This window comes from Panthera onca, chromosome D1 (assembly GCF_046562875.1).
Source record: "Panthera onca isolate mPanOnc1 chromosome D1, mPanOnc1 haplotype 2, whole genome shotgun sequence".
NCBI classification, from domain to species: domain Eukaryota; kingdom Metazoa; phylum Chordata; class Mammalia; order Carnivora; family Felidae; genus Panthera; species Panthera onca.
In genome coordinates, this window is record NC_138348.1 from 61,555,989 (window position 1) to 61,576,917 (window position 20,929).

General features: G+C 36.5%; 1 protein-coding gene across 6 annotated transcripts in view; it reads right to left on the reverse strand.

The window, feature by feature from the left end:
• Positions 1 to 20,929, reverse strand: part of NARS2 (asparaginyl-tRNA synthetase 2, mitochondrial) — a 129,906-nt gene that overhangs the window by 67,323 nt on the left and 41,654 nt on the right. For all 6 annotated transcript variants that reach the window (XM_060605514.3, XM_078433054.1, XM_081790337.1 and 3 more), the window contains exon 6: positions 5,488 to 5,582. In XM_060605514.3, coding sequence (XP_060461497.1) covers positions 5,488 to 5,582 — 95 coding nt within the window. The remainder of the gene's footprint in view (positions 1 to 5,487; positions 5,583 to 20,929) is intronic.

Below are 20,929 nucleotides of genomic sequence, written 5' to 3' on the forward strand. Positions count from 1 at the left end.
GATATTTAGATTATTAGTAATTTTCCCTAAAGTTGCTTTCAACATTTTTGTTTATACATCTTTACAAAGTTGTAAGATCATTCTCTTAAGAAAAATTCCTAGACATGAAATCCTTGGTAAAAGGTATTTCTATAGAGAGGCTCTACCAATTTATATTTCCAACAGCAATGTTCAAGAGGAAAACAGGTTTTATCCTGAAATATGCTTGCCTTCATAGCTTACTAAAAAAATACATAATAAGGAAAAAACACCTGTTAACAAAACACCAAAAGCAAAAAGCAAAAGCAAAACAAAACCAACAAAGAAAGAAAAACAATAATAATCAGGGGTGCCTGGCTCAGATCATGATCTTGTGGTCTGTGAGTTCAAGCCCCACATCCAGCTCTGTGCTCACAGCTCAGAGCCTCTAGCCTGCTTCAGATTCTGTGTCTCCCTCTCTCTGCCCCTCCCCTGCTCACACATTCTCTCTCTCTCTCAAGAACATTAAAAAATAAAATAAAAATAAAAATAAAATAAAATAAAATAAAATAAATAAAATAAAATAAAATAAAATAACAATAATAATCAAAAGCTGTTTCAAATACATGAGGTTGAATATTTTCCTTATTCTGGCTTTAACTGACAAGAAATGTAAATTTTTATTACATGACATTTCTGAACATAGGTTTTGCAATTTAGTATTCCTAATTTTCTCAGAATAAATATGTCATGTATAAGTTATATTTAGAGGCAGAATATGATAAAAACACTTAGCTTTCTCTTATTTAAAAAATGTATTTATAGCTGTGTCTACTGAGGGTGTAGAAGCAATAATCCCCCTAGAGCAGCAAGATACCCAGTGACTGAGTCTTGGTTTCTAAAATAACACTTTCCAGTAAAAGGAACCAAGTCTCTGAAGAAATGGCTGATTCTGTGTCTGGGTAGGGAAAATTAAAAACCTAGGATAAATGCCAAAACTTGGGAGCAACCAAGGTATCCCTCGGCAGGTGAATGGATAAACTATGGTCCATCCAGATAACAGAATATTATTCAGCACTAAAAAGAAATGAGCTACCAAGCCCTGGAGAAACCTTGAATGTATACGACACTAAGTGAAAGAAACCAATCTTAAAAGGCTACTTACTCTACGATTCCAACTATAGGACATTCTGAAAAAGGCAAAACTCTGGAGGCAGTAAAAAGAACAGTGGTTGCCAGGGATTAAGAGGGAGGGAGTGATAAATAGGAAGAGCACATTTAGGTCTTTGATCCATTTTGAGTTTATTTTTTGTGAATGGTGTAAGAAAGTGGTCTCGTTTCATTCTTCTGCATGTTGCTGTCCAGTTCTCTCAGCACCATTTGCTAAAGAGACTGTCTTTTTTCCATTGGATACTCCTTCCTGCTTTGTGAACGATTAGTTGGCCATACATTTGTAGGTCCAATTCTGGGTTCTCTATTCTATTCCACTGGTCTATGTGTCTGTTTTTGTGCCAATACCATACTGTCTTGATGATTACAGCTTTGTAGCAGAGGCTGAAGTCTGGGATTGTGATGCCTCCCGCTTTGGTTTTCTTTTTCAGTATTAAAAATAGAACTACCCTACGACCCAGCAATAGCACTACTAGGAATTTACCCAAAGGATACGGGAGTGCTGATGTACAGGGGCACATGCCACAATGTTTATAGCAGCGCTTTCAACAATAGCCAAATTATGGAAACAGCCTAAATATCTATCAACTGATGAATGGATAAAGAAGATGTGGTTTATATCTACAGTGGAATACTACTTGGCAAAAATGAGAAAGAATGAAATCATGCCATTTGCAGCAACTGGAAGGTATTATGTTAAGTGAAATAAGTCAGTCAGAGAAAGACAGATATCATATGTGTTCACTCATATGTGGAACTTGAGAAACTTGACAGAAGACCATGGGGGAAGGGAAGGAGAAAAAAAATAGTTACAAACAGAGAGGGAGGGAGGCAAACCATAAGAGACTCTTAAATAGAGAACAAACCGAGGGCAAATGAGGGGTTGGGGGAGAGGGGAAAATGGGTGATGGGCATTGAGGAGGGCACTTGTTGGGATGGGCACTGGGTGTTGTATGTAAGCAATGAACCATAGGAATCTACCTCCAAGCCCCCCAAAGCCCCCCCAAAACACTGTACACACTGTATGTTAGTCAATTTGACAATAAATTATATTTTTAAAAAATCTAAAAAAATAAAATCACCTTTTTGCACCAAAAAAAAAGGGAGGGGGAAGAGCACAGAGGACTTTTAGGATAGTGAAACTATTCTAAATGATACTATAATGGCAGATACATGCCATGATTACACATTTGTCCAAAACAATAGAATGTACACCACCAAAAGTGAATCCTAATGTAAACTACAAACTTAAGAGTATTAATAATGTGTCAGTGTAGATTCACTGATCTAAACAAACAAACAAACAAACAAATAAATAAATAAGGGGTATCTTATAGTACCAGAGGATAAGGAAGTACTCAAAAAACAAAATGATAGGGCATGTCAAAAGGATATGAGAGTTGATATGAATGAGTTGCCAACAGCTAAAACTACAAAAGTTTGAACAACAAAATATGTAACAGAACTAGAGTATAACCCAACCTATAAAATAAATACATGAGTCCCTCCTGATATAAGTGAGTACAAAAATCACTAAGAGGGAAGTGGTAACAAATGTTCCATACAGAAGAATTCCAAATACCCTACCTTCTAGGAGGTGATGCTTAATTCCATCTCCCACCTCCCTAGAGTGAGGGTGGGCTAGACCTGGTGACTTACTTCCAAAGAACAAAGAAAGGGAAAAATAGTATATTTTCAGTGGAGAAACCCAACAGACACTATTTTAGCCAAGTAATAAAGGTTAATAATATTAATATTAATAAAGGTTAACATGGATGTCACATACCCCCTGATATCAGATCACTTCACCTCTATAGTACTCTTTCCAAAAACCCATATAACCCCAGTTTAAATATGAGAAAAACATCACACAAATCCAGACTGGGATACATTCTACAAGTCATGAAAAAGAAAGACTGAGGAATTGATACAGACTAGAAGAGACTGGGGAGGCATGACAAACTGGATCCTGGAAGAAGAAGGCACTGCTGGAAAACATGAAATCCAAATAAAGTCTGGAGTGCAGTTAATAGTAATGTATTAACATTGGGTTCTTAGTTTTGTCGGCTGTATCATGGCAATGTACAATAGTAAGAATGGGGGAAACTGGGCAAGAGGTATAAAAAAGTCTGCACTATCTGTGCAACTTTTATATATTTAAAAATTGCTCAAAATTAGAAAGTTTATTAAAAACAACAACAAAATTAAACTTTAATATGGAGCCATAAAACCACTAAACCAACATAGATATTTTTTTGAAAAATGTTGACGTTCCAAATTTAACTACCATTTACTCCATTTTGAAAGTCCACTAAATAGGGGCGCCTGGGTGCTCAGTCAGTTGAGCATCCGACTTTGGCTCAGGGCATGATCAGGTTTGTAAGTGTGAGCCCTGCATCAGGCTCACTGCTGTCAGCACTGAGCCTGCTTCAGATCCTCTGACCCCCAATCTCTCCCTGCTCACACTCTCTCTCTCTCAAAAACAAAACAAAATTTGAAAGTCTGCTGAATAAAATGAAAGAAAAAGCAGAGGGAAGAGTAACAATTTTTCATTGGAGATTAAATCAGGCATTAATCTGAAACATGAGGTACTGCATATTAATAGTCCTAGAACTATGCATATTCAACTAGATACATTTGACTGACTTATTAGAAATACTTCAAAACACATTAAACAATACTGAACCTCCTCTTCTGCCAATTTAATCTTCTGTCAGGTTTCTCTGTACACTGTGTTCTATGGTTCATTTCACGTTACTGAGAAAGAGGAAACATATTTAATCCACTAGTTGGTATTATAATGGCAAACACTTGGTAAATTTATATCTTTCATGTATTAGGACATTTCTGAGGGGAAGGTACTTTGCCATTAACTTTATAGATAAAAAAAAAAAAAAAGAAAACCAAAAAATTAAGAAAGATTATGCAAAAAACTTGGACGTAAGGCCAAAATGTAAATAGTGTGTCCTTTCAATGGACTATGAGGACACAGACCCATTCAAATGTTATTTAATTGCTTATCAGAAAGTACTCTGCTCTATTATTCTATTTACTATTGAATTAAATATCCCAGATTAAGTAAATTTACATGTTAACTTGTAGATTTTTGTCTAGTAGAGCTGCAAATCATTTCTGTCAGGTAGAAGAGAAAATTGCAAATTAAAGAAATGGTGTCTAGGACATTATTAACCAGTTTGTAACTACCCTAGTAATCTTATTCTAAAATTCCTTTCTTAAATTGCCTATGAATACACAGCTCTTCAAATGCTCTCTGAAATAGTCTTACTCCTTTACTTGTTCCCTCAGTAATTAATGAATTGAATAAAATATTTGATACATGTTCAGTTTATATTTGTATGAGGCATGATTTTAATTAAAAAAAAATTTTTTTTAACGTTTATTTATTTTTGAGACAGAGAGAGACAGAGCATGAACGGGGGAGGGTCAGAGAGAGGGAGACACAGAATCTGAAACAGGCTCCAGGCTCTGAGCTGTCAGCACAGAGCCCGACGTGGGGCTCAAACTCACGGACCGCGAGATCATGACCTGAGCCGAAGTCGGCCGCTTAACCGACCGAGCCACCCAGGCGCCCCTTTAATTTTTTTAAAATTATGCTTTGAAAGGCATACGGAATTTTCCATGACATGCTTAACATGACCTTTTCCACACACAGCTCTGCAAATCCTACACTCTCACAGGGCTATTACAATAATAGGTTTTCTGCACAGTATTCTGATAGTCTTGTTAATTATCTGGTTATTAGACTTATCAAATAACAATTTCTGTCTCAAAGATAAATCAGAAAAAAGAATCTAAGTAAAGTATATGTTATTTTCAAGACCATGTGATCTGACTTCCAAGACTTTCTGATTTGTCATATGTCGCTCCTGATGGTTCTGTGGGTTAATTTTCTATATTTAAGCCAATTACTTAAAACATTTTTTTCTTCCATCTGTTCCAGGTACTACTTTTTTTGTTTTTGTTTTTTGTAAATGAAAGGGGCTAATACCTGGCTCTGATGTGAACTAAAACTGCCTTTACTTTCATAAACATGATTAAGTACACGTAAATTGTGAGATTTATGCCAAAAAAAAAAAAATTAGCAGAAAGAAAAAAAATCACAACTTCATCTTTCCAGTATTATATTTTTCACTAAAACCAGAAGTCTAGACTACTGTATTTTTGGAAGAAATCTGGTTATTGTGAAATCTAAATGTACTCTGGTGAATTCAAGTGAACTAATTATAAACACTAATTTCAATTTTTAGGTTTTAGCATTGGGAAGAAAAGCATTATTTCACTCTTACACAAGCCATAATCAGTAGTCTATTAAAGCAAAAGAGAAAGAAAATTCTGTACCCTGACATCACTTCTAGGTGAAGTTGTCCCGAAACAGTTAAGAAAGCAGGAACATTGAAGAAATTCTCCTCAGGCACCTTAATTTTACTTGAAGGCTGCAAATGAAAAACACGAACCACAAAAAGCTATGAGATGTTTTGTTCTACTTTTTGCATTCACATACATTCCACAACTAAAAATTACAATGCAATTAAACATATGTGAGGACAAGTCATTTTCTTAAAAATAGAGGCAGTTCTTAGTATACTCTTAAAAGAGAAGATGCCTACTTGGAAAGTGCTAAGGTCAAGGAAGTTTGCTCTGTATTTTCAAAAAGTACAACAACCAAAGGGCAAAGTACTTCTGTCACAAAATACATTTCTGCATAAAAAGTATTTCTGATTGATGGGGCGCCTGGGTGGCTCAGTCGGTTAAGCGTCCGACTTCAGCTCAGGCCATGATCTCGCAGTCCGTGAGTTTGAGCCCCGCGTTGGGCTCGGTACTGACAGCTCAGAGCCTAGAGCCTGTTTCAGATTCTGTGTCTCCCTCTCTCTCTGACCTTCCCCCATTCATGCTCTGTCTCTCTCTGTCTCAAAAATAAACGTTAAAAAAAAAAAAAAAAAGTATTTCTGATCGAGAGACAAGCCAAAGTAAGAGATTATGAATTAAAATTTTTAAATGTGAAGAATTAAATAATCTCTTAAAATTCTGACCTATGCTTGAGATTTGATTTTCTCAAGGGAATAGCCTCTAGAACATGTGTTGTCCTATTATTAAATTTTATTAATAATGCTTTTAATGCAGATTTTTATAAACACAGTATACACTTTTATATACGTTATTTCACTTAATTTGCACCACAACTCAGAGGTAAGAAGAGCAGAACCCTATCTTTAAAAGATATTGGGAGCAACTGGGGCACCTGGGTAGCTCAGGTGGTTAAGCGTCCAATTCCTGGTTTTGGCTCAGGTCACGATCTTGTGGTTTCGTGGGTTCGAGCCCCACGTAGAGCTCAGTGCTGACAGGGTGGAGCTTGCTTGGGCTTCTCTCTTGCTCTCTCTCTCTCTCTCTCTCTGCTCCCCCCAACTTGTACTCTCTCTGTCTCTCTCAAAATAAATAAACAAACTTTAAAAAAAATATTTAAAAGATTGGGAGCAATTAGATTTAAAGATCTTTACAAATTTACAAAAGAGGGTGCTCATTCTATTTGAAACAGGTAGGAAACAAGCCAGGCAACATTTATAACAAGCTAAAAAATTCTCTGAAGGTCAACACAATTTAAATAGTATAAATTTAAGAAAGCTTCTGGATCCAGATATGACTATTATACTCACTTTTTTGGGAGAAAATTAATTTACTTATGCTTGTACCTCAAATTGTGCATTTGTTTGAAAGTGCTTTGGTGTAACAGTGCAGTTACTATAGCAATAAAGCCTATTTTATTTTGTTTACTTATATTTTGAGAGAGTGTGTGCAAGCAGGGAAGGGGCAGAGAGAGAATCCCCCCAGGCAGGCTCCATGTTCAGTGTAGAGCCCCATGACCATAGGATCACCTAACTGAGCCACCCAGGTGCCTGAAAAAAGCCAATTTTAAATACACAATAGAGAATGTGAAACTCCTTTTAAGAGACTTAGTATCAAATACTGAATTACAGAAATACATGAAACAAAGGCCTCTTAGGGCACGTGGGGCGCTCAGTTGGCTCAGCATCTGACTCTTGATCTTGACTCTGGTCTTGATCTCATGGTCAGGAGTTTTGGCTCTGTGCTGGGCATGAAGCCTACTTTAAAAAAAAAAAAAGAAATAAAGAGAAATGAAGGCATCTTATTTAATTCCATTGGTTCTAAAAATATTGCATATCATACATAGGCATATATGTATATGAATGAGAACTCTAGTGTAAAAATTACCAATTAAAATCATTCATTTATTTTGTAATTACTGGTTATTTTTCAAACTCACTTTGAAACTGGTCCTAAACGTCCTATCACTGCTTTTTATTTTTTTTAATGTTTGTTTATTTATTTAGAGAGGTGGTGGCAGGGGGGAGAGGGACAGACAGAGACAGGGAGAGAGAGAGAATCCTAAGCAGACTGTTCTGTCAGCATGGAGCCCAAACCCATGAACTGGGAGATCACGACCTGTGCTGAAAAGAAGAGTTGGGCGTTTACCCAAGTGAGCCACCCGGGCACTTCCTATCACTGCTTTTTAAAAATCCATCTCTGAATCCCATATTCACTGAAAGGACGTTGTTTCCAGGGACTTAAGTACTCAATGCTAACATATTTGCCCTGACATGTGTTAGGATTTCTAATAAAAAAATATATTTCCTCACTCTTTACAAAGCAATTATGATTCAAATAAGGTCCAGCATATTTATAAGAATATTATACTTTCTCCTTTCTTTCACCTCTTTAGTCTATAATTTGTATTGATGTTTTACCTCAACTCCTCCTTAAGTGATTTCTCTCATTTCCTGTACATATAAAAAGTTTAGTTTTTATGACTACATTTTAGTCTTTCACTTATTAGCATTTGTACAAAAAGGAATCTGGTCCTCTTACATCTCTTTAATCCAACTTATTTAAATAGGTAAAACATGTCACTACTTCATTATGCCTTCTAATATCATATGTACTCACATACTGAAATTCATACTATGCTTTAAAAATTACTTCCTTTTATTTCTTCTATTCACTACAGTTTATACGTTACATTGATTTTTTTTTAATTTTTTTTAATGTTTATTTATTTTTGAGACAGAGACAGAGTGTGAACAGGGGGGAGCAGAGAGAGTGGGAGACACAGAATCTGAAACAGGCTCCAGGCTCTGAGCTGTCAGCACAGAGCCTGACGTGGGGCTGGAACCCACGAACCGTGAGATCATGACCTGAGCCGAAGTCAGACGCCTAACCGACTGAGCCACCCGGGCGCCCCTTAATGCTTATTTATGAGAGAGAGAGAGAGAGAGAGAGAGAGACAGAGAGACAGAGAGACAGAGAGAGAGAGCACAAGTAGGGCAGGAACAGAGAGGGAGACACAGAACTCTAAGCAGGCTCCAGGCTCTGAGCTGTCAGCACAGAGCCCAATGAGGGGCTCGAACCCACAAACTGCAAGATCATGACCTGAGCTGAAGTCAGATGCCCAACCGACTGAGCCACCCAGGCGCCCCACATTACATTGTTTTTTTTAAACTTCTCTATGAATTAAGTTAGATTACCTATACATTTTACTTCAGAATGTTAAAGAGACATTACAAAACATTTTAAAAAGGAATTACTGAGAGTGATGTTGGCAAACATGACAGGATGGGTACCTTTGAAGGACTGTCCCTCCACAGAACAACTAAAAATAATGAGTAAAAACTGTCAGAATCAACTGTGGGAACTCTGGAAAACAGTCAAAGGTTTATAGCAACCAAACACATGCTGAATTAAGAGAGAGGAAACTTAAAAGTGATAGACTCCACCCAACAACGGCAGACTGCACATTTGTCTCAAGTACACATGGAATATTGTTGAGGACACCACATCCTAAGACATAAAACACATCTCAATAAACTAAAAAAGACTGAAATCATACAAGTTTTTTTTCCTTGGTCATAATGGAGTGAAACCAGAAACGTTAAATGGCATAGTTGCTTAGGAAAACAGTTTGGTGGTTTCTTAAAAAGATAAAGAATTACTATACAACCTACCAATTCTACTCCTAGGTATATACCTGAAAGAATTAAAGCCGGGTAGTCAGGGCACCTGAGTGGCTCAGTCAGTTAAGCATCCAACACTTGGTTTTGGGTCAGGTCATGATCTCACAGTTTGTGGGTTCGAGCCCTGCGTCGGGCTCTATGTTGACAGCTTGGAGCCTGGAGCCTGCTTCAGATTCTGTGTCTCCCTCTCTTTCTGCCCCTCCCCTTCCCTCTTGCACGTGCATGCACTCTCTCTCTCTCTCAAAAATAAATAAAACATTAAAAAAAAAAGCCAGGTACTCAAATACATACGTGTACCTTAATGTTCATAACAGCACTATTTGCTATAGCCAGAGGTGGAAACAATTCAAATGTCCATTAATGGATAAATGAATGAACAAAATTAATATATGCAAAGAATGGAATAATATTCAGCCAGAAGATGAAATGAAATACTTATATACACATTGAAACATGGCTTACCTTGAACACGTTATGTTAAGTGAAAGTAAGACATAAAAGGCCACATATTGTATGATCTCATTTATAAGGAAATGTCTCAAAGAGGTAAATCCATAAAGACTGGTGAGAGCCATGGGTCTGGAGGAGGAAGGAGAAATGGCAACGGGCAGGAGCTTTCTTTTGGGGTAATGAAAATGTTTTGGAACTTGATACAGGTGGTAGTTATATAACATGATAAAAATGCATTAAATGCCACAAAATGTACCCTTTAAAATGGTTAATTATGTTATATGAATTCCACCTCAATTTTTTAAAAAGCATATATAAACAAGTAACTATTAGAGATGACAGGGTCAAAAACTAATAACACTGCAAATTTAAGATTTGTAATCTTAAATACTCGTTAGAAATGAAGAATAAAATATACCAATTATGCATCCAATTTGTGACTTTGCCAGTGGGTAGGACTTCTTTAACAAGATCCACCAAATCCAAATGATAAACTGAAATATGGACAATTATGTTTTAGTTTTTTAAAAATGCTTTTATTTATTTTTGAGAGACAGAGGCAGAGTGAAAGGGAGGCAGCGGATCCGAAGCAAGATCTGCACTGACAGCAGAGAGCCCAGTGCTAGGCTCAGACTTACAAACCATGAGACCATGACCTGAGCCAATGTTGGACACTTAACCGTTCGACTGAGCTACCCAGGCACCGTGACAAATTTGACATTAGCATTACGGATTTCTATTTAATAAAGAAAGTATATAAGCAAAGTCAGAAGAAGAATGACAGATTAAGAAGAAAATGTTTTCAGGGCACCTGGCTTGCTCAGTCAATAGATAATGTGACTCTTGATCTCAGGGTTGAGTTTGAGCCCCATGTTGGGTGTAGAGATCACTTAATAATAAAATCTTTCAAAAAAGAATAAAATATTTTCAGCATCTAATATTGACAAGTGATTAATGGACAGGATATATAAGGGCCTCCTGCCAAGAAAACAAGAAAATATGCCGCTTCCCAACTGGGCAAGGGATATGAAAAGAGATTTACAAAAAGGAAAATTCAAATGGCTAAGATGAAAGAGGAAACACTCAAATTCATTACAAATTAAAGAAATGCAAATGAAAATAAGGCATTTTAAGAAACATTCATTACATTTACCAGATTGACAAAAATTAGAAAGTTGTTTAATGTCAAGTGTAGGTGTAGACTCAGGGTACGATAGGCAGATTTCTAAGATGCACCCCAAGGTTCTCAACCCCAGCTTTATTTAGTCAACCACTAAGGCAGGAACTGCCAAGAAGGGATTTTGCAATTCAATTTCCAGATCAGAGAACACATGCAGTAATTTCTCTGACATCTGCCGTAGCAACATTTATCTAGATACGTCTACTGAGGCAAAGGAAAGAAAAGAAAAAAAACAAAAACAAAAACAAAAAAACCAAAACCTATTGGGACTACATCAAAATAAAAAGCTCTGCACATGGAAGGAAAAACAAAACTAAAAGACAACCTACTGAATGGGAGAAGATATTTGCAATAACATATCTGACAAAGGGTTAGTATCCAAAAAATATAAAGGACTTTACAGCTCAACACACAAAAACCAAATGGTATTCCCATTAAAAAATGGGCAGAACACATGAACAGACATTTCTCCAAAGAAGACAACCAGATGGCCAACAGACACATGAAAAGATGCTCATCATCACTTATCATCAGGGAAATGCAAATCAAAACTACAATGAGGTATCACCTCATATCTGTCAGAATGGCTAAAATAAAAAACATAAGATACAACAGGTGTTGGCAAGGATGTGGAGAAAGAGGACACCCTCTCTTGCAATGTTGGTGAGAATGCAAACTGGTGCAGCTACTCTGGAAAACTTTATGCAGGCTCCTCAAAAAATTAAAAATAGACCTCCCCTACGATCCAGTAATCGCACTGCGGGGTATTTACCCCAAAAATACAAAAACACAAATTCAAAGTATACATGCACCCTTATATTTATTGCAGCATTATTTACAATAGCCAAACTATGGAAGCACCCCAAGTGTCCATCAACAGATGAATGGATAGACAAGATGTGATAGGCGTGTGTGTGTGTGTGTGTGTGTGTGTATGTATGATGGATTTATTATATTGTAACAGTGGGATATTATTTAGCCATTAAAAAGTATGAAATCTTGCTATTTGCACAACACAGAGATACAGAGTATAATGCTAAGTGAAATAAGTCAGAAAAAGACAAATATCACGGGATCTTACTCATAAGCAGAATTTAAGAAACAAAACAAATGAGCAAATAAAAGGAAAAAAGAGAACTATAGAGAAAAGAACCATAGAGAACAAACTGATAGTTACCAGACAAGTGGGTGGGGGGAGGATGGGCGAAATAGAGGATGGGTATTAAAGAACACACTTGTGATGAAAAAAATAAAGCAATGAGCAAAAAATTAAAAAAAAAAAATAAAGTGAGATGACACTTATTCCTCCTGCCTTACAGTTTATTTACTAAAAGGTCCCCCAAATACAAAAATAAAATAAAGTTCCAAGTCAGATGGCCTCAAGATGTGGAGATTTGCTGGGTGTTCCCAACCTAACCACGTGAGTCCTTTAAAAGCAGAATTTTCTACAGCTGGTTGCAAAAGAGGAAGTCAGAGATTTGAAGAAGGACAAGGATTCAACAAGCTGTCACTGGCTTTGAGAGAGAGAAGGCCACATGCAATATATTCCTGGATATATATTCCAGAAACATTTTTATACAAGTCCATTAGGGAATACACTGAAGACCATTTATGCAGCACTTTTTTCCTGGGTGTAACTTGGAACTGGACACAACCAAAGAGCCCTTAACTAGAAGAATGAGTAAGTAAAATGTGGCAGGAAAATACCACTGAATATTTTGCACCAATGAGAAGCAACAAATAAATGTACCTACAGGGACAGAATTTCAACAGAGTTAAATGGGAAAAAGTAGGAAACAGAACAAGATGCATGGTACATTATCATTCATGTAAACTAAAAGCACATATAAAAGATCACTCATATTTTATGAGACTATATACACAATAAAAGATGACATATCAACAATATTAAAGTGAGTACCTCCAAAAGAGAAGAAAAAAGAATGGGAGAGGACATTGGAATAAAGAGGAAAAAATAAAACAAGAAAGGGACTATGTTGAATTGTGTTTTGCCAGCTTGGCATTACTGTCCCCATCCAAACTAAGGACTATGTTTCCTAAAATTCCCTTTCCTGCCTGGTTCCGGGTTATAGTTGGTCATCTACTATTGGAGAGGCAAGTGCAAAAGATTTGAGAGGAGAAAATAAAGCTCAAGTCGTGACTCTCAGAAGACTGTGGCAGTCTGCCCCAGTGACACACATATACTGAAGGGCTGGGTGATCTCTAGTTTCTAGCTTTTCTGTACTACTGACCAATAGTAGCTCTAAGGCAACCACCAAGTGCTGTACTGCAATTACTACAGAGTTAGGTTAGGTTAGGTTAGATTAGATTAGATTAGATTAGATTAGATTAACTGAATTAATGGCTTCAATTTTTCACACCTCTCTGTATTGGCACCCCTTAGTATATCACACCCTAATTCTGAGTTTGGCCATGTGACTCGTTTTGACTGATGGTATGGTAACAAAAATTTACAAAAATAGTAGCTGTGCATTTCCACATTCTTTCTTGGACCTATGCTACCAAACAGATCATGCCCTGATTAGGCATGTCTGAGAGACATGTGAGGTCATCTAGATTGGCCAGTTTCCAGCTAAACCATCAGCTAACCAAGTCCAACTGAGATCAGTATCACCCAAATGACCTGTAGACTCATAGGAAAGAATAAACGGTTTTGTTACAAAGTAATATGACACAAGTGCCTTGGGAAGACCAATAACGACAGTGCACCATGAATGAAAATTATGTTTAACTGAACTCAATATTGCTGAGATTAAAAGAATACACATTCGGAGGTGCCTGGGTGGCTCAGTTGGTTGAGTGTCTGCCTCTTGATTTTGACTCAGGTCATGACCTCACCGTTCTTGAAATTGAACCCTGTGTCAGGATCTGCGCTGACAGCTTAGAGCCTGCTTGGAATTCTCTCCCGCTCTCTCTGACCCTCCCCTGCTTGAGCGCTCTCTTTCTCTCTTTACCAAAATAAGTAAACATTTAAAAAGAAAAAAAGAAAAAAAGTAAAAAAAGGGGTGCTTGGGTGACTCAGTTAGTTAAGAGTCCAACTTCGGGTAGTGGGATTGAGTCCCACATTGGGCTCAGCACTGAGCACGGAGCCTGCTTGGGATTCATTCTCTCTCTCTCTCTGCCCCCTGCCCCACTCACCTGTGCTCTCTCTAAAAAACAAAGCAAAACAAAACAGAAAACCAAAAAACAAACCCCAAAATACATTTAAAATAATGTATTTTTTAAAGTAGGACTCTGAGGTACTATCAGCAGGTACTCAAATGGTACATGGGTTTTATTCCCTGTGTATTTGTTTTTTTTTTTCCACTATGTTTTTTTGACACAGACTTCATTTATTATTATTATTGCTGTTGTTTTAAAGTAAGCTCTATGCCCAATGTGGTACTTGAACTCATGATCCTGAGATCAAGAGTTGTATGCTCTAATGAACGAGCCAGCCAGGTGCCCCATTCTCTGTGTATTCTTTATCACATAAACATTAATGATTTTATCTTTTGTCCTATGGTGGCATGGATTCCTTTGATCGGCACCAATAAAAAAATTTAAAAAACAAGAACAAAGTATGGAACAAAGTCAAATACCAGGAAGAACGTTGGTGGTTACACTGCACTACCTGTAATGAAAACAGTTGAGGGAAGGCCAAGAGAAGAGAAGGCCAAATGATCACTGAGTTCTTTGAATAGGGAATGAATTTATACATCTTAGTATATTAAACACCTAGCACAGTGCCAGAGACCAGTAATTGTTCCAAAAATGCTTGTTAACCAAGAGTGATGTCAAGTGTGAGTGGAGGGAGTTAGCCATCAGAAATCAGAAGAGACGAAGTCTGATAAAAAGAAAGCAAGGAAAGGGGCGCCTGGGTGGCTCACTTGATTAAGGGATTGACTCTTGATATCTGCTCAGGTCATGATCTCATGGTTCATGGGTCCAAACCCTGCATCAGGCTCTGTGCTGACAGCACGGAGCCTGCTTGGGATTCTCTCTCTCCCTCTCTCCCTGCCCCACCCCAACTTGCACCCTCTCTCTCAAAATAAACGAAACATTAAAAAAGAGGGAAAAAAAACCAAGCAGCAAGGAAAGCACAAAAGGCATATGTAGCACATTTAGCCATAAAAGCTTCTAGTAAAGTGTCATGGCTTTGCTGGTCTAAAAGATACCTTTGGGCACTTTTAGCAGTATGTTTGTTTTCAAACATAGGTACTGATAAGCAGAGTACTACAAAGAGGAAGTATTTCTTATATTAACTTTTATAATTATACTGCTTATAATTAATTCTCTGTTATTTCCTAGTAGACCTGTAAATAGATGTTTACCATGTCTTTCTTTAATGTCACCCCAATTAACACCTACAAGAATTTTTATTTTATTAATTTATTCTTTATTTATCATTATTATTTTTTAAATTTAAATCCAAGTTACTTAAGATGTAGTGTAATAATGATTTCAGGAATACAATTTAGTGATTCATCACTTACATATAACACCCAGTGCTCATTCCAATAAGTGCCCTCCTTCATGCCCCTTGCCCATTTAGCCCATCCCCCCATTCAACACCACACGAGCCACCCTGTTTGTTCTCTATATTTCAGAGTCTCTTGTGGTTTGTCTCCCTCTCTGTTTTTATATTATTTTTGCTTCCCTTCCCTTCCCTTATGTTCATCTGTTTTGTTCCCTTACGTTCGCCTGTTTTGTTCTCAAGTTCTACACATGAGTGAAATCATAGTTGTCTTTCTCTGACTTATTTTGCTTAATATAATACACTCTAACTCCATCCACATTGTTGCAAATGGCAAAATTACATTCTTTTTGATCACTAAGTAATATTCTATTGTATGTACATATATGTGTGTGTATGTATATGTGTGTATATATATACATATACATACACACACCACATCTTGTTTATCCATTCATCTGTTGGACATTTGGGCTCTTTCCATACTTTGGCTATTGTTGACAGGACTGCTACAAACACTGGGGTGCATGTGCCCCTTCGAGGCACTCTGTATCATTTGGATGAATACCTAGCACTGCAATTGCTGGGTTGCACCTACAGGAATTTTTAAAAATACAAAAGGTAGAGAATGTATTTTGAATATATGGTTGTATGGTTAAAGTGCTTAGAGAAAATTTTTCATTTTCTTCAGAGAAATAAATTATGTGCCTACTATGGCTCTATCTTCCTCCTATCCACTCTGACTCACAAGCACATAATTTGCAGGTATCTTTTATAATTAAATGCCATTTTTGGCTAGATATAAAAAGACATATTCTTGGGGCACCTGTGTGGCTCTGTTGGTTAGTTGTCTGGTTCTTGACTTTGGCTCACATCATGATCTCATGGCTCGTAGGTTTAAGCCCCACATCGGGCTCTGCGCTGGCAGTGCAGGGCCTGCTTGAGATTCTCTCTCTCACTCCCTTTCTCTCTGTCCCTGCCCCACTCAGACACACTCTAAATAAAGACATAACCTTTAAAACAAAACAAAGACATATTCTCTCTCCTGCCAAGCTTACTCAACACCGTTCCCCTAAGTCTGACATCAAACAGGAAAATTTAGAAAAAATCTGATCAATTTCATCTGCTTCTGCATTCTCATGGATGTGGCTCACTCAGTTCCAAAGAGGGTATATATCTATTTATTTTCTTAGATACCCTTAACTCTGTAAACCAATCACTCCCACTCACCTATGCGACAGTTAATTTCCTTCTTTCTTTAAACTTGCAAGTCTTAAAATTACCCAAATTTACACAAAGCACTAGGAGAACCATAAGTTTTAAAGTAAAAATTAAACATAATACTAAAAATCACACGTTTTATTTATTTCTAAAAGTTTCTGAAGCAAAATATTGAGTTGGGTGACATTTGATTGTTTACTTTCTATGCTTTTCCTGTATTTTTAAAATTACAAAAAAAAAACACAGATCAATATTTACAGCTCTTAAAAATGTCCAGCATATAACTGTCTGATCCCCATAAATATCAATACTTCTCAACCTATTTTCTGCAAGCACAAAATAAAGGTTTTTTTAATTCAATTTCACCATTTTTGTTTTGCTTAGTGACCAATGTTCTGTAAGTTTTCCTTAAAAGTTCTAGTATTTTACCTACAAGATGCATTAGTCTTATGCTACCCTATGAATATAATTATTACAACTTCTGCAAGGGAAAATGACTTCTATGATCCAAAATAATCCCCTTAAAAATAAGTTTTCTGAATCTCTGAATATTGTGTTTCTGCTGTATCTTAAAAAAGAAAACAAAGTAACTAAACTAAATGTAATTAAAGAAATAAAGTAGAAATTAAAGTACTTTATACACTACCAAAACACCATAATGCCAACATCATTAAGTATGAGGCAAGTAATAAGATACCAAGCATTCTTCCTGGTTTATGTTTGGAAATATTTTTCAAAATGAATAAATGCTCTGATTCTAAAAATTTATTTCAATGTACAGTACTTTAAAAAAGTGTCTTTATATTCTTTTACATTTTATTATTTCTCCCAAATAAAATACTCCTAGTTTGAAAGAAATATGTTCAAGGTGGGTTAAAAGTAGATGAATTATGTACTATAATTCTAAGATTATGGAAATTACTACTGATGTGCTGGAGATACTACAAATTACCACAGCATTATTATCCCCAAATTCCTGGGGGGATAAACATATATTCACATCACACCATCTGCCACAATGTAAATAAAATTCTGCAACTTATTTCTGGTTGACACAATGACATAGCTACCAAATTGACCTAGGACCATTTACTTCAATGATGTAAGATACAATCTTTGTAGTATAGCTGAGGTCTCTTTCTGAGCCTTTAAGTTCTAGCCCCCGGTTTATTTATGCACCAATAACACTCTAATTTAGATGCTTTATAGCATATTCTAATTTCTGGTTATTCCACCAATTTTATGAATTTTTTATTTTTTAAAAAATTTTTTGTTTAAATTCCAATTACTTAACATATAGTGTAATATTAGTTTCAGGTGTACAATATAGTGATTCAACACTTCCACACATCACCCAGAGCTCATCACAAGTACACTCTAATCCCCATCACCTATTTAACCCATCCTCCCACTAAGCTCCCCCTGGTAACTATCCATTTGGTCTCTACAGCCAAGAGTCTGTTTCTTGGTTTGCCCCCTCCCTTTTTCCCTTTGCTTGTTTTTTAAATTCCACACATGAGTGAGATCATATGGTATTTGTCTTTTTCTGACTTATTTCATTTAGCATTATATTCTCTAATTCCATTCACGTTGCTGTAAATGGCAAGATTTCACTCTTTTTATGGCTAATATTCCAGTGTGTGTGTGTGTGTGTGTGTGTGTGTGTGTGTGTGTACATTTCTTTATCCACTTATCAACTGATGAACATTTGAGCTGTTTCCATAATTTGGTTACAGTAAATAATGCTGCTATAAACATCAGGGTACATTTATCTCTTTGAATTTTATTTTTGTATTCTTTGGGTAAAAATATCTAGTGATGCAACTGCTGGATTGTGGGGTAGTTCTATTTTTAACTTTTTGAGGAACCTCCATACTATTTTCCAGAGTAGCTGTACCAGTTGGCATTCCCACCAACAGAATAAGAGGGTTCCCCTTTGTCTGCAGCCTCACCAACACCTGTTGTTTCTTGCATTGTTGATTTGAGCCATTCTGACAGGTATAAGTGAGGTGATCTTTCATTGTAGGTTTGACTTACATTTCTCTGATGATAAATGATGTTCACCATCTTTTCAGGTATCTGTTGGCCATCTGGGTGCCCTCTTTGGAGAAATGTCTGTTCATGTCTTCCACCCATTTTTTAATCAGGTTATTTGTTTTTCGGGTGTTGAGCTTGATAACTTCTTTATTGATTTTGAATACTAACCCTTTACTAGATATGTTATTTGCAAATATCTTCTCCTATTCCATAGGCTGCCTTTTAGTTTTGTTGATTATTTCCTTCACTGCACAGAAGCTTTTTATCTTGATGTAGTCCCAACAGTTTACTTTTAATTTTGTTTCCCTTGCCTCAGGAGACCTATCTAGAAAGAAATTGTACAGCTTACCATTTTTGATCACTGTATTCTTTAGCATTAACATGAATGAAGCCTTTTCCAAAGTCTCTCAGTTGAAAAATAAATTTGAAAAAAAAATTCTCAGTTGAAAAATAGTTATCTCCCATACTTCCAGGCCCTACTTCAATTTTCAGTTGAACAAATACTTAAAGTGACTCTTATGTGCCCAGCACTAGGTTAAATGCAGGCATACAGTAGTGAATAACAAGGTCCCTGAGGAACTCCAATTGTTTTCAGTTTCATGGGTTAACACCATGAAACAAAAGTTATTTAATATGAAGCAATGATACTGAGTTTTGCTAACTTGTGAATGCATCTGGAGGAGGTTATATCAACAAAGTTCTAACTTCCTGACTCATTCATCAATGAATCTAGCACCCCAAAGGAACTTACAGAACTTTCCCCATGTTTTTTATTCTTTTAAGTGTTCAAAATTCCAATAAAAACTGGCTCACAGATTGCTGAAAAAACTGCTGTTCATTTTTATGGCTGAGGGTGGGGGTATACAAATCATGTGATCCATAGAAAATGCCTCACAAGCAGCGTCTTGGCCAAGCATGCTGAAAAGCCAGTCAATACCACCACATACATATTAGAATGGCCAAGATCCAGAACACCGATAACACCAAATGCTGGTGAAGATATACAGCAGTAGGAACTCTTTCCTGTTCATTGCTGGTGGGAATGCAAAATGGGGCAGTCACTTTAGAAAACAGTTTGGTGGTTTCTTAGAAAACGAAATATACTCTTGAGCAATCGCACTGCTTGGTATTTGCCCAAAGGAGTTGAAAACGTGAACCAAAACCTGCACACATATTTACAGCAGCTTTATTCACAACTGCCAAAACGTGGAAGCAACCAAGATGTCCTTCAGTAGGTGAATGGATAAATTGTGGTACATCCAGATACCAGAATATTATTCAGCTAAAAAGAAATGAGCTATCAGGCCATGAAAAGACATAGAGGAAACAAATGCCTATTACTAAGTGAAAAAAGCCAGTTTGAAAAGGCTATATACTATAGGATTCCAACTACATGACATTCTGGAAAAGACAAAACCATGGAGATAATAACAAAGATCAGTTGCCAGGGGTAGGGTGGAGAGAGGGATGAATAGGTAGAACACAGGATTTTTAAAGCAGTGAAACGACTATGTATGCTACTGTAATGGTAGATACACATCAACACAGAATGCTATGTTCAAACATAGAATACACAACACTAGTGAACCTACTGCAAACTAGGGACTTTGGTTGATAATAATGTGTCAATACAGTCAACAATTTAACAAATGTACCACTCTGGTGGGGGATGTTGACAAGGAGGAGGCTATGCATGTATGGGGCAGGGAGTTTATGGGAAGTATTTGTGTTTTTGCTCAATCTCGCTCTCAATCTGAAACTACTCTAAAAAGGAAAATCCATTAAAAAAACTCAAGTCAACATATAAATGGATCTCTATAATCAACATGTTATATCCTTCATTTGCCAAGAGAAATGGTCTCATTTCTATCAGTCTCAGCAAATGTAAACAAAAGAGAGATAAAGGATTCTTCACACAGGACACAAGTAGCACCAGGAAGCTGTAGAGGTTGTCTGTGTTCAGATAGGGCATATCTTGATCTTTACACTGGCTTGTTTATCACAAATATGAGAATCAGAAACAGGAATGTATTTATTTTTTTACACTTTGTAGATGTGCCCAAAGGTTTCAGAATTAGATAATAAAACTAATAAATAAATAAATCCTGAGGAACAGAACTGACTTAACTATCACCTCATTATTTAAGATATTCCTTAGCTGGAACTTTTAAGCTTACTACACTAGCAATAAGGAATATAATCTCACTTGATATAAACAAAAAATTTAATTTGTGAACATGTTAAAACTTTAGAAAAGACAGTTTTTGATGCTGGGGTTGCATGGTTTAATGCATTAAAAAAATAGGTAATAATTTACTTATGAGGCAAAAATGCCATGTTTCTAAGTAAAAGCATTTGCTGAAACAACACTAAAAAGCTGCTAATCTTTTT